The 26529-nt window shown below is 37.8% G+C and overlaps 1 protein-coding gene across 4 annotated transcripts in view; it reads right to left on the bottom strand.

Annotated features, from left to right (window-relative positions):
* Positions 1-5426: 5426 nt before the first annotated feature.
* thsd7aa (thrombospondin, type I, domain containing 7Aa) overlaps positions 5427-26529 on the bottom strand; it is an 84462-nt gene continuing 63359 nt past the window's right edge. For 2 of the 4 annotated variants that reach the window (XM_044139119.1, XM_044139118.1), the window contains 16 exons: positions 25454-25720; positions 25110-25288; positions 24811-24816; positions 24499-24632; positions 24088-24241; positions 22749-22890; positions 22557-22672; positions 22350-22467; positions 19834-19979; positions 18922-19096; positions 17393-17566; positions 16800-16895; positions 15773-15855; positions 12011-12224; positions 10587-10674; positions 5427-8570 (listed from right to left, as the gene is read on the bottom strand). In XM_044139119.1, the coding sequence (XP_043995054.1) occupies positions 8483-8570; positions 10587-10674; positions 12011-12224; positions 15773-15855; positions 16800-16895; positions 17393-17566; positions 18922-19096; positions 19834-19979; positions 22350-22467; positions 22557-22672; positions 22749-22890; positions 24088-24241; positions 24499-24632; positions 24811-24816; positions 25110-25288; positions 25454-25720 (2180 nt within the window). In that variant the 3' untranslated portion in view covers positions 5427-8482. The other 2 variants (XM_044139117.1, XM_044139116.1) reach the window with 1 other exon arrangement.

Raw genomic sequence — 26529 nt, forward strand, 5'->3', positions numbered from 1 at the left:
GTAACTCAGAATAACAGACAAGGTTAAACAAATGCATGCATTCAACCACATTTGTCAGCAAAAAGACATGATGTCTTTATGCTGAACAATTATTCACATGCTCAACTATTTGTAGGAACATGTAAGGCTGTCATGTTAAGTATGTTTTTTTTCTTATCTTTTAAGAGAAAAGTCCAGAACTTACAGACAACTGAAACATGGAGGGAACAATGGAATCACGAGTCATGAGTCCACAGCACAAGATCCAGAAAGCAAAGATGTAAACAGACCTGCTTAAAGCTGCAGGGGAAACCAGGACCAGATGTGTCTCCTCAACAGAACAGAGTGCAGCTGAATGGGGACTAGGACACTGTCTGGTCCCAATACTCACACTGCACCCTACGCCCCTCTGTGAAGTGTGGACTCAGTCAAAGTGAACATAAGGGTTCCAGTGTGCAGGTTACAAGCAAGCAATGCTGAGAATTGGGACAGCATATGCCTGCAATGCAACTTTTAAGACAGAATGGCTGACTGGTCACTGTTCAGGCATTTGTGCTGCTAAAAAATACAAATACAACAAAAAATTGATTTTATAAGTACAATGTTTTTGCTTTCCAAAGTCATTGCTGGAGATATTTGGCTGTTCAAATGTGTCTTGTTAAGAAACAAAAATTATTTCAACACTTTACATTTGAAAACAGACTCCTTTTTGTGACAGACAGAGCTTCCTTAGTGAACATTGGAACATTTTCAATTTGTCATTGAAAATTTTCCATTGTATAATATGATGATTTTGTCAAAAAAAAAAAGAAAAATATACACTAAAACTAACATTTAATTTAGTTTTGAATTTAGTTTTAAATTGAGTAAAACATGAGAACCAAAATACAATCCTAAAGCCAATTACTTATGAGTCAGTTAGTTAAAGGTATGATTACATGTTCAGCTGTTACGAAAAAAGAACCATGTCTGATTATGAGTGGCTATAGTGACAAAAAATGTTATAATAAATTCCTGAGGAACACTCTGACATCAATTTTCTCCCCCTGACAAGAAAACATTTGTTTGAAAATCAAAAAATAAGAAACAAAAACCTTCCTACTGCACTCTCACAAAAAAAAGGAAATTCAAAATTGTGTCTGACGTTTTTCCTGTAATGACTTTCTGCAAAAGAAATTTAATATATAAGTTCTAGTGCATTTTGTGACTGAGATATTTTTAGAAAGATTTTTAAAACTGGCTCTTCTACGAGAAATCTACTCCACTTTCAAGCTTTAATATAATGGAATTTGATCTTCTTGTTAGAAGATCAAATTCCATTATATTAAAGCTTAATATAATGGAATTTATTATATTCCATTATATTATATTCCATTATAATTTGACCAGATGAAAGGTCAAATTATGAGATAAAATTCTTCATTTTTAATTCGTTCTAAAGTGAAATAATTTTATTTAAGAAAGTGCTTAAATGTTATAACAACACAATATCCCAATCTTTATTTTAATATTTTAATAGCTTCATTTACGGTTTGAAATTCCTCTAGCATTTGAAACATTTTCTGTTTAAAGTTCCTCACACACTCATGTGCCTTATTATACTACTTTCTTTGAATTATGAGCCATTCATCATCCATTCATCAGCTCCTCTTATTCTTTGTGGCGTGCTGTGGAGCTGAGAAAAATTGACTAAGAAATAAAGAGATGAATACAACGGGATCCGAACAAAACACAAAACAATCAACTAAATCGAAGACTAAAGTCAAAGCAAGAATATTGAGTCTAGGTGAAGCCATAAATGGAGCCAACGAAGAACACAGAATCTTAAATTGAGCAAAACGTGAGAACCAAAAGTAATCAAAACCCCAACAATCCAAATACAGACCAATTTAGTTCTATTTTTGAATATAACACCAGTTAACACTCAATGTCATGTTGAGGCATTTTACAAAAAAATCATTTGAATTCAGTTAAAAATACATTACAACTGATACTAGTTATCGAACACTAAAGTATGCTCAGTTAATTATTCAAATTAGTTCAAATAAAACCCATGGAGGGTCATGTCTCCCAGGTTACAACTTCCCTCTGGGAAACTGTGACGGGGTTCTCTTATGTTTTAGTCGGACATAATGACTAGTCCAAGTCGGAGATCATTTTTAGAGGATTTTTATTCGGATTTGGGTCAACAGTCTCACCTCCAGCGTGAGTCTAAGCACAGACTGACTGCCTGTGGCACAGAGCCCTGCTTTTAAAGCCACAGGCTCCGCCCACAGACACTCCAAACAATCAAGAACTAAACGATTACTTCCAACTCAAATAAACTCTTAAAGTATACAAAATAATAAGAATAAGAATAATAACAATAACAGAAATAAATAAATAAACTTGTAAACAAAAATACAATACACAATTTAATAGAAAACACCTGGTACTAATCAGATGACATCAGGCAGTCATCATGTGACTGCCTCCATCAAGCCACCATCTAGAAAAAAAAACCTACTTCATGACGGCTCCTCCGTCACACCACCCCTCTCCTCTCCAAGGTTGGCGAAATTCGGCAACCTAGAAAGAAAGTCTGCCACTTTATTAAGTCTTCCACTCCTATGACAGATGGTAAATTTGTAAGGTTGCAAGGACAAGTACCACCTAGTCAGACGATGGTTACGGTCCTTCATAGTGTTGATCCAGGTCAGGGCACGATGGTCTGTCTCCAAATCAAATTCTCTGCCCAGCAGATAATACTTGAGGCTTTCCAGAGCCCATTTAATGGCCAGGCCTTCCTTTTCCACCACAGAATACCTCACCTCCCGAGGTAGCAGCTTGCGGCTCAGGTAGAGTATGGGTTGCTCCTCCCCAGGATCTCCTTGAGCCAGGACAGCTCCTAAGCCAACTGTGGATGCATCTACCTGGACCAAAAATTTCTTACTGAAATCAGGACTTCTGAGGACAGGAGATGAACATAGATGAGCTTTCAGAGTATTAAAAGAAGCTTCACATTCCTTAGTCCATACAACAGGATTCTTCTGGTCTTTAGTTGTCAAACTAGTGAGTGGAGAAGCAAGTGTAGCAAAATGAGGCACAAACCTTCGATACCAACCAGCTAGTCCCAGGAATGACCGCACTTCCTTCTTGGTTTGAGGACGAGGGCACTTTTGGATCGCTTCTATTTTGTCCATCTGTGGTCGCACCTCTCCTCTCCCCAGCTGGTAACCCAGGTATCTGGTCTCCTGTTGTGCCCAAACACACTTTGAGATGTTAAGTGTCAATCCTGCTCCTTCAATCTTTTCCAACACTCTTGCTAGATGTAAAACATGCTCCTCCCAGCTATTGCTGTAAATGATTACATCATCAAGATAAGCCGCGCTGTAGTCTTCACTTCCTCGCAGTACTTTGTCCATTAGCCGCTGGAAGGTGGCTGGAGCACCATGGAGGCCGAATGGCATGACGGTAAACTGAAAAAGACCAGAAGGGGTGCGAAACGCGGTATACTGCCTGCTTGACGACTCCAGTGGAACTTGCCAGTACCCTTTACAGAGGTCCAGGGTGGTAATAAACTTAGCTTGTCCAATTCTTTCCAGCAGTTCATCTACCCTGGGCATGGGATAAGCATCAAACTCTGAAACTGCATTAAGCTTTCTAAAATCAATACAAATCCGCAGTGAGCCATCTTTCTTGCACACAATGACCACTGGGCTGCACCATTCAGAGTTTGAAGGTTCAATGATACCTGACCTGAGCATGGTCTCAACTTCATCTTGCAGCTGTCCTACCAACTGCTGTGGGACTCTATATGGACGCTGTCGAATTGGCTGCTTGTCTTTCAGTCGGATTGCATGTTCAATCAAGGTGGTCCGGCCTGGATTAGGAGAAAAGAGAGGAGACAGTTCTGGAAGATCTGCTGCAGTTGTGAGGCTTGGTGAGGTTAAGTGGCTGAGATTGGGAGTTGACTGTTCAGCCATCACTGCAATGCCGGGAACCTCTTCTTCTTCCTCCTCTACTGGCTTCAACAGGCATGATGTTTCTGGAACTGGACATGATGGTTCCTTCCACTCCTTTAGCAAGTTCACATGGTAAACCTGTTTAGCTTTTTTATCAGGATGGTAGACTTCATAGGTGGTCCTAGCTGTCGGCTGATGGTATAGGGCCCTTGCCACTTTGCCAAAAGCTTGCTGGTGGATGAAGGCAGGAGAAGCAACACCTTTTGTCCAGGAGTCAAGACCCTTTGTCGTGCCTGCTGGTCATACCACCTCTTTTGCTTCTGCTGGGCCTGCAGCAGGTTCTTTTCAGCTTCTCCCTGGTACTCAGTAAGTCGATCTCTCATCTGTAGCACGTACTGGACCACACCTTTGGCACTGGATGAGGTCTCTGATGCATCCCAGCTTTTCCTCAGCAGGTCTAATGGTCCCTGAACATCCCACCCATACAGGAGTTCAAATGGGGAGAACCCGGTTGATGCTTGTGGTACCTCACGATATTCGCAAACAAAACATCCATTTCAGGTGCAGCCATGCTGGTGTTTGAAGATGTAACCAGTTATTGAAATTCAGCTAAAAACAAGAAAGAGGTGTGTCAACTGTTGACCGTTAAACTGAAGTGACTGGAGAGTTGGGTCGGACTCTCTGCTACAGTACTGGACTGGTTTCGGTCAAGCCTAAAGAACATTTCTAGAAGTAAAAGACTCCTGGAAATGATTCTTTGGAAAGTCTTTCTTTAGACCAATATCTACAGAAAGTCATCCATGCATTTATCTTCAGTCCTATTGATCAGTGCAACAGTATTTTCACAGGACTGCCCAAGACAACCAGACAGCTGATGTAGAACGATACTGCTCACTTCGCACTAAAACCAATGGAGAACATCACCCTACTTCTAACATCCTTCTGTTTACCTTTCACTATCACCTCCTAGACCACTCAGGTCTTCTGGTTCTAGTCTGCTCTGCTCTTCAGAACCAGAACCAAACACACAAAAGCAGCATTAATTTTCTATGCTGCTACAATCTGGAACAAACTCCTAGAAAACTTTATAACTGCTAAAACACTGAGTTGCATTGAATCAAGGCTAAAACTCCACCTGTTTAGAGTTGCTTTTGATTCCTAGTCAGTGGAGCATTGATCAATATATTTGATGTATATTTGTTTGAAGAAAGGATTTGATAAAATGTCATTTTCATTGCTGTTTTATAATTGGTTACTGTATTGAGTAAAGCATGTTGAGCTGCCTTGTTACTGAATTGTGCAATATAATCTTGGCAGGACTTTGATTATTGATTTGGACTGTATTGTAAATGGACTGATTTGGGCACTGCTTCATTACTTTGCATATTTCCTTGCAGATGAAATGATTTATGGTTATGGGTCGATTGGTGTGCTTGTGAAATCTAGTAAATGTCAGTTCATAATTATGTTTGACTGAATCCACCTCAAAGAAAACAGAACATATTTTTGATTGTTTATTATCAGTAGGTAATCAAATACATATAAAGAAACAGTAGGAAAGAGAAGTTTAGAAGAAACTTTTTTACAAGGTAGCTTTTTCACTTTTACAACCACATTCACTCCTGTTTTTTCTGTCAATTGCCTTCATGTGAAACATGTTGTGCAGTACAAAAAGAAACATTGTGTTACATTAGTAATAAATAAAATTGAGAATAAAACCATTATTTACAAATAATAAGCTTAGAAAAAAATAAATTAAACATTCCATGTACACATTCCACAAAACAATATACGGTAATCCTTCCTAACACCTCAAAGTAACTTGTTATATTTTGGATTACTGGAGTGTTATGAATGACCATTCGGAATGCAAAGAGTTGTATTTTAAAACTATTGTTTAAAATTAAGGGCACTGTCATTTGGAAGAGAAACAAACATGTTCAGCATGTTATTTTTGATTAATTACCACTCTTTCTACTGAAGGATCTTAAAGATTAACAAAAAACCCTGCCATAAAGGCTTTCTGTAGGTTACACTGTCTTTGATACAAGATGAATAATACCAGAAGAACACCCCTCCATTAACATCCAGTGTTTCAATTTTTTTAAACACTTGCAACTGGGCTTCAGTCATTTATTAATTTACTACTACAAACTGTAAAGTATGTCTTTTCATTCAAATTTTTGTGCTAAATGCAGTAATTTCTTTGATAGACAGATTATAAATGCAGATTGAAGTATAAATGGGTATTTATTCAAAGTACAAACTGATGGTTGAGAGGATGCGTGGCGGTGTTTCTCAGTCCTGGTCCTCAGAGACCCAGCCCTGCATGCTGTAGGTGTTCCCCTTCTGCCACAAACCTGACTGGAACCAGTAGGTGATAAACAGGCTTCTGCAGCTCTGAATAACATGCAAAGGAGGTCATATTATCATTTGAATCAGGTGTTTTGGAACAAAAATGCATGTAAAACACACAGGGCAGTGGCTCCTTAGGACCGAAATTGAGAAACATTGATCTATGGCCGAAACAGACAATGTTCTTTACATTTTTTGCACAAAATCCTTTTAAGACAATGATAATTGACCTGCTTAGTTCTGTCCACTTTGAACTCCTTTAAGAATGAGCTGTTTTATTGCTGTCACTTTTATGATAATAAAGTGCTACTGCCCACTTCAGTAGCAGTTTGTAATTCCAATAGCAGGAATCATAAAGTACATTTTGCATAATGGGTCTTCTTTAAATAGCAGAAAAAGTAATCAAAGATAAACAACTATGTTTTAAAAATAAAATAAAGAAAAGAGAAAAACTTGTGAAAACTGAACCTGGGATCCATTTCTGGTTAAAACGTTAAGAAAGAATTTTGAAATATTCACATTTCATGCAAAGGTGAATGATGGTCTCTTTAAGAGCAGCAATATGCAACATCAAAACACAGAAGCAAGAGACTTCTTATTGTGGGCAAATAATAGAATTTCCCCACAATGTTATCATCAAACATTGTGGGCAAAAGAGGTAAATTTGCATTTCAGCTCAAAAAGACCAAATTGTCAGATGGTCAAAAGTATAAAATCCTATTCAGACCTGCCTCAAACAGTTAATATCTGGGGGTTTTTTATGTCATTTTCATTACATTGTCAAGTTCCCCTGACAAAAGTATTCCTACTTTTCATTTCCGTCCTGACAAAACTATTCCTGCTTTTGTCAGGAAGACAAAAGTAGGAAGACGTTCTGTCTTTGGATGTGGCAGGATTGTTGAGCTTCTCAAGCAAGTTTGTCTCACAAAGTGCCATGACTGCCAAAGCTGGATGTAGTAAGAGATTCATTATAAACCTCTAAAACACTATGGGACAAAAAAGTCTAAAGGTAGACCTACAGAGGTTTCATCTGCAATGAGCTGGATGTTCTATTGTCTGTGAAGACACAAGCTAATCCTTTGCAAATTAAGGTCCTCACTAATTCTGACTACAGTTCAGTTATCATCCTGGATCATCCTGCACATTATCCTGAATGAACTCCCACAGAAAACCTTTGCAGAAAATGCAAACAATGTTGCCCTTTCGTAAGATTTTGATCAGAAATGTATAGATTAGTGAGAGATTTTTAGTCTAGTAGTTTCAACTGGGTAAGGGGATTTTATTAATGTAACTTAAATTTCCTAAAATGGTAAAAACATCCTAATGTAAAGTCACAGTTACCAGCTTAAATAAAGGCTCCAACAGAGCTTTGGATATAGAGCAGTACATTGTGTATTAGATAGCCAAAGTGAAATCACTGAAAAATCTATTTACAAAATTCTGTTTTACAACATACAAGAGGTATTACAAAAAAATTATCAAACATTGTTAAGTTCTGTTAGCAAAAAGGTATTTTTGTACATTTCTAGCACAAGAGTTGTACATCATCTTGTATTGAGAGAGGCAGTTTTCATATGGCAAAGCGAGACATAAGTATATATCATGCTGCACTAATATAGTGCAAAATCACGCCTGGAAATAAGAAGGGAGAGGCAGGCAGAATGACGGCAGCTCGAGGATCCTTTGGGCCCGCTTTCCTTTTTTTGGTGAAATTTTTACATTTCAGTTCCGTCCATCAAGCAATGACTACGAGAAGACAAAATGTTCTTTGAAGGACCAAGAGCAAAGGTGGAGCAAAGACCATGCATCTAAGCTGTTAAGAAATGAACAACTAACGAATATTTGTGCTTTTATAGCAAATCTCTTCTGGTTTCCTCCTCCACACTGAATAAGTTCTGAATGCAGTTGGTGGTAGCAGATGTCAGAGAAACAAAGGCAGACTTCCAGAGGAAGATAGTGGAGTCATGAAGGCTCTTTTCAAAAAATTTACATTTAAAATGTTAAAATGGAAACATCAAAGCTGCTAATAAACACAGAGTTGTAATGTCTTGAGCTCAGTGGTTTCTTTTTCTGTCTGAAACTTAATCTGCATATTTGCTGACCAATGTCCAGTAGTGACCCTGACATTAACGGGTATTACCAGCAACCCTGTGTCCCAAGCAAGGACAGAATTTTGTACAGTACGTCTGAAAGAAGGAAGACTTCTACATGTCGGCGTCTCCATCATAGGCCAGAGTCAGAGGCTTCAGTCTGTTGTTCATCTGCCGTCGCTGTGGCTTCTTTGGCTTTTTGCTGCACATTGGACAAACAACAATTGTTTCTTAGACACTGATCTCAACCCAGCAGCATTGCAGCTTTAAGGCTGACATAAATAAAATGACTTTGTATGAGAATGACATGTAAAGGGATGACCACTAGATGGTGCCACATAACTACAACCTCTGAATTGTTGAGCTTTTAGATGAATTACTTACTACACTCCTTTCCCTTTCAGGTGCTTTAATACTGAAAATACTTTAATACACGTTATCTTAAATATACATTTTAATTAATATTCTGAGGTCATAAACTGCTGCTTTCACTGGGTTTCTCTGCTAAATACTTTATTTTTATGTAAACCTGTTACAAAAAGGTTTGTTTTTGTTTTTGGTCCATTTTTTTTCATTGCAGCAAAATTGTTTCTAGAGAATAAATCTTCCGTCATTCTATGGTGGTGATGTGGAGAGAGCTCTCTGCAATACGACCCCGTGGTCATTTGCAGTGTGTGATGTCCAGCTCACCTCACCACAGGACAGGATCCACTGGGAGGCAAAAGCTGTTCTGTGTTAAGGCACCTGCTGTTTGGTTGTGCAGTGATGCAACAGGGAGTGAGCGAGTCCCTGACTAAGTGATAAGAGTTTCAAAGTGAGGTGGTGGCAGAGAGTGCTCCAGCTGTGAAGGTGGCGGCTGCTGGAGTGGTTCACCACACTGATGGAACTGGCTCTGTCGATTGAACTCATCTTGTTCTAGTTTCTGGCAGGCAGGGCAGGTGTAAGGCACTGTGCAGGTGCTCGGTTCCGTCCAGTAAGTCCTGTCTGAGGAACAATCTGACCTCGACTTGCGGCAAAGGCACCAACGACAGTAACTGAGCACAGTGTGAGAGCGGTGACACAGGAAGACAAAATGAGGAACAAAAGGGACAAATGATGAGAAAATCAAAAGACAAATGAATAAAATTAATGAATGAAACTGAGCAGGGATGTGATGGAGCTTTAATTTCTATCAAGTTAAAGCTCATGAGGAGTCCATTTAGTTTACCAGAGTAATGGTTTCAACTAGATGATTCCTGTAGTTGGGGTTTGTGGTGAAAAACCATGTTAAACTAATATAGTGGTTAAACATATTTTCCATTTTAATAATTTTGATTTTACTATTTAAAATTAGAGATGCACAATTTCAATTCAAACATTATTATAGTCATTGTTCTATTGCTCTATTTTATCAGCATTTCTATGCGCTGCGTCTTCAGTGGTTTTAATGTGCTTCATAGCCAGAAGTTGAGCTGTAATTTGATGCCAATCAGAGAATTTTTTTTCTAATATAATTTGAGTGATTTTAATTTAGAACTTGCCAGGATTTCTGAAGGTGTCTGATATTTTCTTTTGTTTAAAATCCTGATAATTCTCAATGGAATGATTTTTCTTTGTTAAGCCACTTAACATTGACCTATTAATGAAAAAGAGCAAATTTGACAGAATTTGACATAAAGAGCAACAGTGGAAGAAAAATGTGGCTTGAAGCAGGTAATCAACAAAAACATTTACCATCTCTTCAGACTTTTCCTAACAACATGGCTTTAACGTTCTGTTGATTTTAGTACAAGACAAGCTCATGTTGTTACTTTTATGCTACATTTGTTCAAAACTAATTGCCTCAGAAAAGCAGCCGTTATTTATGGTCATTTCATATTGGAACATGCTGCCTCCTGAGGTAAGATTTGTTGGTCACCATGACAGTAAGAATAATAGTTCTGTTTGCTTGGAGGAGGCATACTACATGGAACTTTTTAGATGCCAGATTTAACTACAGCAGGGATTTGTGATAATAAATCCCTGCTGTTTAGGGGTTTTTTTTTTAGATAATCGAGTTATAAAAAATTCTACAAACATTATCAAAACCACCGATGTCCTCCAACTTTTTCATTAAAACACTATTCTTTATGGTGAGCTCCATCACATCACTCAGTGCTGATAAATGACAACACAGGTTATGAAAAAAATGATAAATGTGGAACAACAATTGACAATAATTAAGGGTTTGGTACGTTACCAGGCTAAGTATGTCATTGAAATGATAAAGACGAGTAAAACAAACACTCCTGCTGCAACTCCGTACACCCACGTCTTCAGGGTCCCATCTGCACAGAGAGTCACACACACATACACTATTTATGTTCATTTACAGGGCTGTGGTCTGCATGATATTCTTCCCTTCTGTGTGTGTATAATAAAAAGGTTTCATGAACCTAAACAGCATTTCTGATCATGTTTCAAATATAGAAAAAAAACAGAAGCAGTATTCCATCTATTAATTTAAAATCAATGGAGCTTTTATGCATAAAGTCAAAAGAAGCTACTTGTATGTCAAAAGTCATTTGTAAATGTTTGGTACTGTTGAGACAGATTGTTCCTCTATCTCTTTTAACTATTTGCATGCTTGTATAGATACACACACCCACACACACATAGGACACAAGAGGCCGCAAAGCTAACGTTAAAGGAAATGACACACTAGCAACGCCCTCTTTAGGGCGTAGCTTAGATAGAGGCCAACAAGAAGAACTGGGCACTGTTAGATGCCATTTTTGTTCTAATAGCTCATAAAGATAGCATGAACAATGGTCCAGTTGTATTTTGGTATTGATGAATGGACTTCATGAATTCAACTCACTGACTCTTCTTCAACCTCATATAGCTAACCTGGAACCTAAAAGAAGAAAAGATCATTCTCCACAGAACTGAGTGATATACATTTACTTTATGTCATTGCAGTTCATTTTCTGGCCTACAAGAGGCAGTACAGCTCTAACTCTGTTAGTAAAAGTAAAGTTAGTAAAAGTGAGAATCAAAACGCCTCTTGTAATTTCAGTATCAACTCTCAAAATAAATGTTACTGCCAGTATATACAACTGGTATCCCTTGGAAAATAGTTTCATTCATCTCAGTGGGATCTTATACAATAAACAAAGGTCTAATAAAATGTTAAATTTTGGAATTGATAAACAACATGATATTACACAGTCTAGCACTAATCAAAGTTTAAAAAGATGCATTGAATGGGTAAACACACACAAAAAAATACAAACCAACAAACAAATCAAGCTCAGAGTAAAATCTTCCATTGCTTATAAGTATTGTGATTTTAAGTCAGTACAAAATATTTCAAAGCATTATAATGGAGATAGGAAACTATTTCATCAGGAAAACCTACATAAATAAACTAATGAACAAATGACAATACATCACATACACACATCACAGACACAACTAAAATGAATGCCTGAAGATATATTCTCCATTTTGACTCTTCCAAGTCGTTAGTCTGATTGCTACATGTTGTACACTGACCTGCTTATCTCGTGATGCAGACAAGTTATTTCACTTCGACCCAGGTAACAGAAACTGCTTAGATATTTGCATGGAAATGTACCTGAGGTTGTCTCAGGTAGAGAACCAGCCTCCAGAGTGTGTTACCTGGACCAAAGGGTTGCAGGAACCAGGTTCTCCCTGCTCTGCCTGGCGCGCTGGCTGCAGGCTGAACGGGGTTGTAAGCTCGGATGGTCTTCACGTCAGCTTTGTTGTCACTTGCAGTTGGGATCTCCAGCACTGGGATGACAGTACACTGATCCAACCCACCGTCAGATGTCATCACTTCAGTGTAGCCCTCTTCACAGCCACACACACCTGCCTAAAACAGCAAGCAGCAAAGGTTTTACAACAAAACAATGCTTTATCAAGCATTTACAGTCACAAGGGAGCTGAAACAATCAACCGTAAACACAAACAACCCCTCCAAAACATATTAATAATCCTAAAACCATTGCTTGATGTTTGACAGCATTTACAGTCTACAGTCTACAGTCAGACTCATTATTCATAGCAGATAAAGATTCAGATTTATTTTCATTTAACCAAAGCTTACATGGAAATCAGAAAGCCGTAGGTCAAACATAAAAACACAATGTACAATCACTTAAAAAAATCTATGTAGCTAATAAATATTATATAAAAAATTTTAAAAACTATTAATCCTTACTATGTTTACCCTTCTTAATAATCAGTGAGAAATCTATTAGGATTGCAGCAATCAGAGCCTTTTTCTAACTGCTGAGCTGGATTTTACATGTTTCCACTGGTATGAAATTTATCTTTGGTAAAGAGTTACAATTCTTTAAGATTAAAGAAAATTATGGAATTATTCCTTAGTTCATTACATTAATTCTCCATCAAGTCAGGAATCTGGTCAAAAACATTATGAGAAGTTAGTTAAATTAAAAGGTTACATTAAAACTAAATTTATCAGGCCTCTGTGGGTTGTAACTACCATTAGCAATACAAAATGATAACAATGTAGTTTTTCAGTCTGTTAAACATTGATGAAGAATGTTTAGTAATCATAATGTACATGACGATGTGTTATATGATCTTCATTCCTGAAATTTTTGCTGACTTTTTCTGAATACAAACACTAATGTGACCACTGTTATGAGGTCATAGGTTTGGTGTGAAACCTCTGACTTCCATAAATCAGAACATTCAAGTAATTTTTTGTTCCAAACTGAAACTTGAATATTCCAGCCTCCAAGTACAAAAGGGATTCATTATTACCTCAAAATTCTATTTTTTGGTTCTAATCTATTGGTTTTAGTTACCTGTCACTAGATGTTCTATGTTAAACTTGGCTGTTGTTATTATGTAAGTATGGTTTGTTTTTTTCAGACAACAATATATTTGCACTTCTGGTTTATTGCAAGTCATTGGAACTGTTTGGTTCATCATCTTCATAATGAGATCCAGTCATTAACAATACTGCTCAGTATAAACCATAATCCAAAGGAAGATTAAGATTTTATTCAATATATAATTAATACCAAACACATTAACAGGTTCAGTACAAAGCAGCTTTTTGTCTGCAAATTGAACACTTCACTTTTACACTGTTTTTCAGAGAATAAGCAAAAAGCAGATATATGGCAAACTTCCTGAAAAATCCAACTGAAGGAAAAAAAAGGCATATTGAAGTAACTTAGTTTATATTAGTTCTATTTTTTTGTCACATTCATATGAAAATGATATGCACTCTGGTTATTGAATAAAAAACACAGCTTAGATGGGCAGAATAAATAATTTAACATATCATACACATAATGACAAACTCAAAATTCAAAACCCCAAACACTAGATGTAGACAAAGTCCTTCAAATGGGGAGACTAAGGGAATCCATCTGTATTAGGAGTTATTAAAACTGTAGAATGTGATGTAAAATGGGTAAAATGCAGCTGGGACAAGTTTGATGCTTTTATTTTTAAGAGCCTCACAAACTATTTTAAATGTTACATTTCTCTTTTAACAAATATTTGAAATATATTTTAGTCATGTAATATACAGTATCCTACGTGGCACAGAAATTATTGTGCAAAATCAAGAATATTATATCACCAAACTTTTCTTTTACTTTTTTGCTTAAGGGGTTTTCTTTTGACTAATGTGACTCTGCTGTCTGTGTGTCAGAAAAGGCATTAAAACCTAATCTGCCTTCCTCTTCTCCCGACTTTGCAAATTGCACTACAGGGAGTTCCAAGCACCTGATAATCTCCAAAGGAAATCTCACCCTCAGAAATCCTTGTTGTGCAAACAGCAGCTGGTTTCACAGCAGAGCTGACAGAAAGGAAACAGAGACTGTTCACTAATCCTGGCTCTCATGTAGAATTTAAGTTAAGGAGTTCATCTCAGAGTGTGTCATTATTTTTTTAAACAAACAGCATTAATGCAATTTCTGCAGCAACATAATGAACATTACTGTTTAAATTTTCACAAACCTCAAACTCTCACTGCTCAAGCCACAGTGAAGTAACAACTTAAGAGCAGGAAGGAACCAGGAGGCGATTGGGAGGTGTTATAGGAACGAGACAGGAATGGGTCAGGACCTGACTGATCCACTCCCACTGGCTATTGCAGCACATGGCACTCTGTGATACTGTCAGCTCACATAAGTATAGCACCACACACAGAGGGGATAATAGAGGGCAGGACTGCCACGAGGATTAACCACAGAAAACAACACCATCAGGTGACAGGTCTGCAGCCTGAGCCTCTACTAAATGGAAACATTCCAAACTTGTGGCAGACCATGAACCCCTAGAATAATATTAAGTTGTTTTGAAATCAGCTAAAGTTGTGACATTAATTTTCAGATTCTAAGCATTTTGTTCTGCTGCTTCTGAACACAGTGAAATCTGGAAGCAGTTCCTCAATGTTCTATTGTCCACAGACATGGCAGTAAGATGGCTCCTCCTGCTGCTCTGTACGCTCATGCCTTCTCACAGTAACGCTTTTGGAATCTGGAATATATCCATGGATGTGTCTGTCTATTTGTTATTTTAGGGTTTTTGAACAATGACATTCATCTTTAAAGCTAAAACTGGGTTTAACGCATCACAGAGCAGTGTGCATAAAGTCAGTAATCAGGCTGAACTATTGACTCTAAGACAGAATGGAGTCATATTGCCTGGAGGATCCAACAGTCTGGAACAAATTCTTTCTATAGAGTACTGTAGCTATTTTATTTTTTAAATGCATTGCATATGATGCACTCTGGAGATGACAGCATTTGGCGTAAATAAATGAAATAAATACTTAATTTTAGTCAATAAACAAACTATCATCTTTGGGACTTTGGTTTTGTGTTTCCTTTATTTTATGATTTGTCAGTCTTTGCTTTTCATATTCAGTTAAGTGTTTGAGATGTGTTGTTATTCAGCTGTTAGCCTTTGTGGTTCACCGTAAATCTTAGTCTTTGTCTTTCTGTTTACTTGTTTCCTTGTTGCATATGTGTTCCCAAATGTTTTGGCTTGAATATTGGTCATTTTTCCTGTTGGATTGTCTCTGGTTAGTTAAACTTAACTTACTCACCTTCCTTCACAGCTGAACACAGTTTCTCACCAACCAAATGCTCCGTATTCAACAATCAACTCTCTTGCATAAGTACTGCAGTCAGCTAATTCACTGTCAGATTCTCCTGTGTTACAACCAGTCAGTTGGTCCCACCCATGATGGAACATTTTGGATTCATCATTGGGCCTTTCCTTTTCTTTTTGATTTATTTTACAGCAGCTCTATATTTGTAATTTTTTTTATTTTTGCTTACTGTTTTCTCTCTGCATTTGGGTTCTGCACTTCACTGGTTTATGACAATTACATATAAACAATCTTCATTGCTTTTTTCCAACACCTACCTCTGTGCACAAAGACCATGGTTTAGTACAAGGAGGTTCACAAGATCGATCCGCCATTGGCTTGGCTGCTGCCAGACAACCACCTGCAAAGCAGAATGTAAGAGGTCAAACTGACATGCTTTGTGGTTCATCATTGGTCTTTATGTTTGGTTATGATCATAGCCTTTATGGAAGTCAGTCCAGTTGGTCATTTAGATGTTCTGTCAAGAATCAGTTTTATGTGATTTTTCTGTGGTTTGTCTTACTTTAGGAGCTCTGATCTCTGATTCCTACAAGGTTTTTCTGTGACATTTTCCAGGCACCCAGTGGACATACACCTTGGTGTTCCCCTGTGGTTTTTATTGTGGTAGTCCTGTCCTTTGTTATCATATCTGAGTGCATGAATATTTTAGACAGCATACTTAATCTCTATTGCGTTATTGAATGCTTAGGTTGATTCAGTCTTGGTTTCAACAGCAAACTGTTGAAAACTAAAAACCAATAAACTCTAAATCATTCAAGTTTTAATATTGAAGTTTCAGCAGAAGGAGCCTTGAATATAAAGTGCATCTGGTATGCTGATGGATGAAAGCTCTGGAAAGGCTTTTATGAAGAATAATAAAAAATGTTCCAGTTCTAGTTGATCTCACTTGAAGTTCCAGAAATGAAGAAACTTTGTTTTATCTGTTCTATGACAGGTTTTTGTTGCCTTTTCGAAGTAGAAAGTTTCAAAGCAGTCTTTTGAGTGGTCAATCAAGACAGTGCTTTGGTTTAAAAACATATCAGAAAGACCAAGAAATGCATAATAAAAATTGATGACCTTGAAAACTATCACAATGCTCAAGTGCCCTTCAGTGAATAGGTATGTGAGTGCTGCACTCAGCAGTGAGTAGGTGCTCCTACTGGGTGAGTTTTCTCTGGTACTACACCTTCCTCCTACAGTTATTTCTTCACTTGGTAGCTGGTAATTACAGCTTTATTGGATAATCACTGAGTGTTTATTTTGGACCAATCAGCAGTCTGAAATGACCAGAGCATACAGCATTACCTGTGACATTCATCCCATCAGAGCGCTGGCACCAGACATGACGGGACGAACCTCTCCAAGTTCCAGTCTTCCACTTGTATTCAAAACACTGCCCACCTGATGACACATTGTCTGGTTGAATGGCTACATCTGCATTTTCTACTATTATATGTTCAATATTTTCTTGTCTGCCTTCTCACACATATGAACTTCACTATCAAAACCATTGTCACAGAAGTGCATCTCAAAATATGTGAATACTACATTTTATCACGTATTTCAGTAAGTGAAACAAGTATAGATTCATCATGCATAGAGTGGAAAATCAAACCTTTATGTCTTGTCATGGTAATGACTATGGCTGACAGACAAAGAGATTCCAAAACTAACTAAGTCCCTCAGAAAATTACAGTATTACATGAAGTTTATTATAAAAATAGTATTTACATGGAAATGTCAAGTTTCTAAAACATATTTCATTTGAAGTCAATACTTGTATGTAACAATTCAGGCATGTAAGGTGCACTAACATTTCATCATCAACTGTTTGAAGCATGTTTTTCTTTCTGTTCTGCGTCTGAGGAATGCCTTAACCAAAGCTCTGTTAATCTGACCTGCACATGGCCGAGCCTCTAGTTCTTGTTCAGGACACTCAAGCAGGTTTTCAGGATCCTGAGCAACTACAGCTCTGGATCGAACTTGGATTGAGCCAAAACCCAGGTCATCCCCACTCACACAGCTTAACTGACATGGACTCCAGACAGTCCATTCTGTCAGGTAGCATTCTCCTATAACAAGATAAACAAACACACAAAATGTTTACATTTCCAAGTTTAAAAAAAAACAACAGTAAAACTGGTGGCTTTACTGGTGCTATGTTGTAAAACACAATATAGAACACAGAAATGGTGGTTTATGTCCTTAAAGTGAATGACAAACATAGAAACTGAAGATGTTGTTAATTATGGTTAAACTGTTTTCAGCAGAAATTTTCTGCTACTTGCTCTGCTTTTGTTACCATTTATAGGAACAGAAAGCTAGTTAGGACCTTAACCTAAAATTCTAATTCTGCTCACCAAGTGTCAAACTCATCTGTGTAATATCAAATGTGTTGCATTGTTAGAGACCTTCATTTTTCTTTTTATAATTGACCAACCTTAGAGTGGTAATGTCTGCTTCCTGTTTCTTTTTCTCTGTTTATTAATAGCAGATTTTTAACTGCCATAAAAAAGAGCATCATGACTATATATACCTACAGAATTATGTTCCTTCCATCACATCAGTGCTGAATAAAAGTGTAGCAATATCACATTCAAGTTATGAATGTTTCAGCTGTTTATATGATAGAACCAGGTTCACAAGACAAGATTTGAACAATATTTTTAAGAAATTAAAGATTACCTCTATTTTGCTTTTATGAATAGAATAACATTATATTCTATAAACTGGAGATTGGCGATCAAATTAGAAAATTTTAATCTATGTTTAAACAGTTTTTTTCTAGTGTTCTCTTATTTGCATGTATGGTAATACTGGTAACAGAAATGCATTTAATTGCTTTTGCTTTTTTCACAAATAAAAAGGTTTCAGAAAATTCTAACTCTTTCTTAAAGAATCAGTTTCAGTGTAGAGTTGGTCACTTAAGATTTATCAAAGTATTTTCTATCTTGGTTTTGGAAAAGATCAAACTATTTTGGAAAAAGTGTGTACTTTAAATGTGTGTGGAAGAGCTACATCTTCTTTACTAAACCAATATTTTTATTTTGTTTCTCATTTTCTACTGAGTGCATTTATTATCAAAGTCAACTGACTTCCACTCAAATTTCTGGGGAATGAACTTATTTAGCACCTTTTCAGACATTCTGACCACTCAAAATGACACTATGAGGATAGACACATTCACACACACATGCATACACACGCAAGCAAGCTTAGAAGGCAATTAAAGGTTAAGTACTAAATACCTTTGGATAAGTTTTGATATGGGAAAACATGAATTAATTTTTCTTTATTATATACACTATAGCTAACATGTATACTTAAAGTTCCTGTTTTTAAATTGAGTTGGACTTCAAAGTATTGCTTTAATGTCAGTATACACAGAGTTGTTGGAGTCAGTGTGTTATAAATGTGGTTAGTGTACCTGGACAGGGGACAGTACAAAGCTCCTGCAGAATAATTTGTTTGTGTCCATTCACTGAAAGTTCCACATCTGCACAAAGCTCATCATCAACCACGCTGCTGTCCTGCTGACCGGAACCATCGGACACAAAGCAGGACAAGTTCCTGAAGCGCATCCCTTCCCCACACCTCGCCCCCTGATCAAACACACAACACATGAACCTCTTACAAAAGTTACCACAGCTTCACATTCTGGAGCTTCAGCAGCTCATTTAATCTAGATGATATGAGATGTTAGCCTTCAATTAAATGTTGAAGACTGACAAATGAAGACTAATAAATGTGTTAGTCTTCAACACATTTGAAAATTGGAAGGTTTTTGTCCTAACTAAAGGAGCAAAGGAAGACATAGGTGACCGGAAACATCTGACACAAAGTGTCTGGAAGTGAGGCCAGATTGATGTTCATGATTAATCATTAAAACATAATAATTAAGTGATCTCACATGAGGCCAATGGTAAACTGTTTGTCTTATATGCAAAACTTAATATGTAACTAACACTTTATATTCGTTTAACCGTCCCCACAATGACAATGTTTAACTTGGCAGAAACGTTCAAAACCACATTTCATGTTCATTGCTCTTCATAATTCTGCAATATAATTTGTCTTGGTCTTTTACATAGAATCCAAATGAAATATTTCAGAGTTTGTGTATATTTGATATGATACAGCCTGAATAAACTGCATGGCTAACAGCAGGGACAGTTTGCTTATCTTTTTGAATTACCTCCTTTTTCAGCTTGTTGTGTTCCAGCTCCTCGAGTTAAAATCATCTACATTTGGGTGTTTCAAGTACAACCTGCAACACTAATGCTCTAACTCAAATGTTTATCTAACTTGATGCAGAGAGACAAAAAGATGAGTCCCTTACATCTGACTTGCAGTCTGACCAGGCGCTGTATCGCCAGCTGTAGCATGGCTTTACTAGACAAGGCTTCCATTGTTTCACCTGGGACGGGCACGGCCTGCCATCACCTTGCGGGGCCTGAATTACAGTTCGTGTTCTCCACAATGTACCTAAAAGAGAGGAAAACACATCAGTACTGTGTCTGTTTATGATTGTAAAGACAGTTTTCTGAAAAATAAATTTAAATCTAAGAAACAATGGGAAGAGTTAGGATGCTTGTTTCTGTTGCAGCAGATTCTACAGACAATGTTGTAATTTAAGTGTATGGTTCCATGTGACATCAAGAAAAGATAGTGAGGGACCCATTCATCCATCCATCCATCCTTACTCCAGCTGCAGATCACTTGTTGGTGTTAGGCAGATGTGCGTGTGCATGTGTGTGTGCACGCATACACACACACTGGCCAGAGCCAGTTTTTATTGAGGCTATAAATGCACAGAAATGATTTCACCCAAAAGAATAAAACATTTGTTTTCTTATACTTTTATACATGATGACACAATAAAGCAGCTCTCTGTTCATTAACTATAAATAAATCAAATGTCTAACTGCTCATGGCTCTGGTACAGACACAGCTCCTCTCGGGAGGAACATCCTCCCAGCCAGAAAAGAGATAAAAATAAATAGCAGCAGGAAAGTGGGGGAGTACTCATTTTCTCCATCATGCTGGTCAGTCCAAGGAAAAACACACTCTCGCCTTGGGATAGATTACAGTTGCCAATTAAAGCTTCTATTGGTTTATTATTTCCTGGTACAGCTTCTAGCTGCTGGTGCTGTCAAGGAACCCTGCAAAGCAAAGTGCTCTCTAAACCCCCTTGCTCATTCTTGTAATGGACCACCAATCAATGACCTGATCTGATGGAATTACATTCAAGGACATTTTTGTCCTTCTCCGGTAACACTATCATTTCTCAAATCATAAAGCATTTCTGCTTTCCACGTTTATTTTAAGAGGGGTTAGCCACAGAGTGTTATCTGGTCTATTAGGTACCTGATGTGTGCAGTGGATCATATTTTGTGGAGAATTAAAACCACCAAAAAAGTGTAATGTGTCTTCAGAAAGACAGCATTTTGCCAACACTTAACCACACAGACTCTACAACCCTTTTTTATTAAAGTAACTAGCTGTGCACCTTAAAAAACTGTCGACCAGAAGTTTCCATTCAATCATCACTGGCATTAACCACGTTATCATTTTTAGCAATTTTTTCCTGGGCAGGGTGACGATCTAACAACGATGTAAAAAGTTTAAGACAAGAATATGGTGAACAATTTTCTAATCCAGGGAAGGTCAAGTGTTTGATCATCTGCGACAGACTGGTGACCTGTCCAGGGTGACCCCCCCTCTCGCCCGAAACGTTCACTGGAGATAGGCACCAGCACCTCCCAACCCCACAAGGGACAAAGGTCTTAGAAAATAGATGGACGGATGGATGGATGGATGGATGATGGATAGATGGATGGATGGATGGATGGATAGATGGATGGATGGATGGATGGATGATGAATAGATGGATGGATGGATGGATGGATGGATGGATGGATGGATGGATGGATGGATGGATGGATGGATGATTGATAGATGGATGGATGGATGGATGGATGGATAGATGGATGGATGGATGGATGGATGGATGGATAAATGGATGGAAGTGTTTCATAATTTTCTCTGAAAAAGTATTGGGTCCTGATCTGCTCAGAAATAAGGAGGGCACAGTGCAATCCTGTCTGAGAGGTTGGCTTAGGGATGGCTTAGAACTGCGAGAACCAATAGGGTCCATTTTTTTCCCCAGTCAACATCAGTGACAGGGAAAGTGCCGTGATAGGGCTGTGCTATATTCGTCAATATATCAATTTAAAATACATATATTATGGTCAACGGTTATGTCTCTGCTAATAAACCATCCATTTTGATTGAGTTAAACCATTTCAGATGAAAAAGTGGATAAATATCAAACCAGAGTTATGGTCGAAATTTATGGGTCACACAAAAAGTGTTGCTTCAAAGCAACATTTTAAAAGATATTTAAGCAAATATTATTATGGATGTATGAAAACCTGTTTAGATTATAGAACATTTACAATGCATTTAAACTTGTACACCTGAGTCTTACTGTCCAAATGTAATAAATGTGTCAGATGTAGAATCAAACCACCCTGAAAAATTGGTTTATATGTATAGTAAAAGTGCCAAAATACTTTCAAGCTGAATAAGAAAGGAGAGAGTCCGAGCAGAGACTACGTCTGAGCGCGAGGAGAAGTTTTCAGTACAAGTATTAAAAGTTTTGAGACCAAAATACATGAAATCCTCTTTTCAAACTGAAAATGTGTGCTCTTGGATCATGGCAGAAAAATTCCTCCATAGTAGACCAGCATACAGTCCTTTGTTTCTTAGCTGTTCTACCACACAGAAAATACTTCCACATGGTCAGCTGGGTTTCAAAATGCACATTTCAAAGTCAGGCTCAGACAGACATACCTGCCAAGCCACAGGCGTGTGTACACTCCGACCATGGTGACCATTCAGACAGCTGGCAGTTGACAGGACATTCCACCACACAGGAAGCATTCATCTGCCACTTCCGTTCTAGACCCAGCTACAATGAAACATCATTGGGTTTCATCAACTCTTAAAAGTGATAAAAACAAATGGTCTGAAGACAAAGTTTGGCGGCACATGTCTCACCTCTTTACAAAAACTGAGGTCTACAGATTTCCCATCACTTCGCACACAGTCAAGCATGCGGGTTTTGAGGCCATATCCACAAACCGCTCTGTCACTGAGCTGACAGGTGCTCCAGTCTAAGAGGACACATGGGATTAGTAAAATATTAATGTAATCCTGATCAGATCTGATCGGGCTGTTCATCCATCTCACCTGTGATGTTGTATGAGTAGTGAAAGCAGTTGCTGTTGATTTTACACGGTTCAGCTTCTTTAGTCGGAGGACATTTCTTCTCCTTTCCTGGCTTCCGGAGTGGGAAAGCAGTCCGGACCCTTGTACTGTTCTCACTGCAGGGCTACAGGCAGAGGAAATAATCCAGGATGAGAAATACATGATGTACATCTGCACAGAACTTCCCATCTTCTGTCATGAAGGCAACCTTTCCCTGAACCCCACTGAAAGAGGAATTCCCAGTTATTTTAATTTTTGTGACCATTTGGCAGTAACCAGGAACACAAACAACTTGCTGACCAAACATGACTCCAGTTTGAGAGAAATGTGCAGGTTGAAGCAACACAGTCTGACCCCCTCACTGTCTGCTGTTTTAAAAATGGATGGTAAGTGCTATGCTTTACATAGGGAGGTTAAATAAATAATTCAGTCTCCATGAAGATAATATCGCCTCAAAATAAACTTTTGTGCAATAAGCATTTTTTGGTTTGTAATCAGAGAAATTACACAAAATAACCCAAGCCTCTCCTCACTTCTAACAGTAACAGCATTAAGCAAGAAGCATTTAAATAACACAATTCTTTGAAAAAATTGCTTAAGACTAAGACAAGTTACTGGCACTAAAATCTATAATTGTTTCTTCACAGTCAGACTCCACCCTCTAGACAGAAGATGTAATATGTACAGTAAACTCTTAATGAACTGAGGCAACCTTCCTCCTGCGACACAGTGAAATCTTCCAGCTCTCTTAGCTATGAGGGTATATGTGTCAGGAAACAATCAGATAACTAGTTGTACACTTCCCAGTGAAAAATATTTTCCATTCACATTGATCAAATATATTCTTCAAAAGCAGTGCAAATCCTGGCCAGTAGAACGTCAGTGGATCAGATGAACCATGGACCATTCACAGCTCTGTCAGCTTTAGTTTATTTTAACTCAAAAGATTGTGATATTCAGGTTCATTTTCATAAAAATGTCATCTTAATGTCATGTTATACTAATATTATGTACCTTATAAGTAATAAAGCTACAGTCTCACAGTAGAGCTTACTGAAACTGAACCACAAGAAGTCATCAAATATATCAGGAACAAACTGAAACATTATAGAGACATAGACCTACAGGTTATAGAAAAGATCCTCCATTTAACAAGGTTCTCCTTTTAGCTGACTTGCAAAGGAAAATAAACATTCCTCTCCTATTACAAACATAAAATTATAAAAAAAACAGAGCTTGATCAATGATTACTCTCTCTAACAGGCCATGCTTAATGTATAGAATGAGAGAGCTGTGAGAGTAAATCTGAAGCCTTTCCTACCAGAGGACATGCGCTCCAGGCTCCCCAGTCTGACAGCACACAGTCCTCAGGGCAGGGCAGGCGGCTGTTCCGGGCTCCCAGAGGCATCTCTTCTGGGTCACAGAGGTAGTCCTCCACCTGCTCTGATGGGCCATCTATTGTGTTGAGCATACACCTGTTCACAGGAAGATCAAAACAACACGCAATGAGTCTCTACAAAATCTATTCATCAGAGGCAGGGCTTATTATTTTCTTCAATAAATCTGCATGACTATCAAAAAGAATGCAATGATTTTACTCTGCAAAAACGTTAATGCTAAATATATCATCACAGGTTTGTCACTAATTTTATTGACAAACTAATCTGAAAAAGCAAAAACAAATACATAAAAACAATATCTCCTCTGTGTGACACAAGTTGGATCATCTCACCTGATTTTTCGAGTCTGCACACCTTCACCACAGTTACTCTTCAGGTCCACACTGCTGACCTTCCATACACTCCAAGGTTCTGTCACCCAGACATACTGTCCACAGTCACTGACGCAGGGCACCACCTCATACACCTGACACATGCACACCACAGTTACCTTAACAGATTCTTAGTAGAAACAAGTGAACCAAGATATACTGCAAAAATGATCACGTCATCCATTTGGCCTCAGCTAAATTTACTTTTCAGAAATAATCACATAATTTCTTTCCAAAAAGTCAAAACAAATCAAAAAGTTTAAATGTACTCACTTGAGCCTTCAGATGAAATCCATTTGGCACAGGAATAAAGACAAAAAGTGTAAATGAGATCATTGTTCTAAAGCAACTAAATTTAAATTTTAATAAAATATGACAATATGCACTGGTTTCATTTGTGGATATTGTATGATTTTGTGCTTGTTACTTTTTCCTGACTATTTTATAGCTCAAAAGTAATTGTGCTTTTACATTTTTTAATTACATATTTCACTGTTGTTCACTGGCTAAAATCTCCTTATGAGCAGTTCCTTTACAAAGAAATCAGGTATCAATAAAACCCCACAATTCACCTGGTTCACATGGTCCAGTTTGGGACAAGGTCTTCCACCATTGTATGGCTTTTCTCTGAGCCACTTAGAGCGAACTTTGACCCCACTGCCACATGACTTGCTGCAACGTGACCAGTTGGACCATTCACTTAATTTGCAGTCAGATGGACAGGGGATGATGCAAGCCTCCTCGATATATCCTGCAATCATTCACATAACATGTTAGCCAGCATCTGTCCTCTGCAGAAAGCATATTACACTGCGTTCTACAGAGAAATCATTTAACATACACCAAGTGAGCTTTCTGTTCAATATCTGAAGCATGCTTTGTTTTTGTTGTAGAAGTTTATTCATAAAAAACCCACCATGACTGTTGCAGCGAGACGTTTCCACTATGCGGTTGTCCTGGTCATAGCACACCATGGCTTGGTAGCGGTATCCTTGGCCACACTCCTTCATGTCTCCCTGCACCCTCACACCAGGCTGGCTCTCCAAGCGACTGCCCTCAGGTAGAATACAGTCTGACCAGTTGCCCACAGGCTGGGCATTGTATTTATTACATGGACAGTACTGTGTCTCACTCAGAGGATACATCTGGTTGTTTTTGCACTGATCACGTTTTTTGCTTTTTCCTGAAAATAATAAGAAAAATAGGAATGGCTAGGTTTAAAGAAGCTGTGTTGTCTTGATTACTTTGACAAAAAATAAATAAATAAATATTCCAACCTCTCACCCGTCCACTATCTGATATTAAATCAGACTAAAACTTTTCTGGTTTAAGTCAAAACCACAATCATTTATCTTTAATAAACAGAAACTAGTGATCCATTATACTTCCATAGTTTTTGCAGAGTGAGTTGTCTTTAAACTGTATAATAGGGTCAAATATTTTTGGCGTACTTCCACAAGCTTCTTACAACAGTGTGTTTGAATTTTGGCCAATTTCTCCTGACAGAACCAATAAAACCAAATCAGGTTTTGCCCATTTTCATCCTGGTGAGAAGGTGAGGATGACCCCATCGCTGGGAGAGATGCTTTCTACTAGAGGCAGTGATTGGTTCTTCTTCTACTACTTTTTGTTTCATGGTGGTTGGAACATTACCGTCACCAACTGATAAGAAGTGAAGGCCAAATGTAAAAAAAAAAAAAAAAAAGAAAATCACTTTATATGAAAGAAATGACTCTGTCTTAAAAGTAAAATATGGCCTGGTAGATTTTACTTCTTGAGTCTTTCTGAAATAAATTGATAGGTGTAGTTTTGACTCTGATTGGTTGATGCACATCAAAATAAGACACACAAACACACACACACACACGCCAACCTAGTCTACACCCTCAGTAATCAGTAGATAGAATTTTCATGATCATAGTCAAGACTAGGTTAAGAAATGTGTGTCATGATGACATAGCTATGCTAAATTAAATCAACTGCCATCAACAT

The sequence above is a fragment of the Gambusia affinis genome, linkage group LG14 (assembly GCF_019740435.1).
Source record: "Gambusia affinis linkage group LG14, SWU_Gaff_1.0, whole genome shotgun sequence".
NCBI classification, from domain to species: Eukaryota; Metazoa; Chordata; class Actinopteri; order Cyprinodontiformes; family Poeciliidae; genus Gambusia; species Gambusia affinis.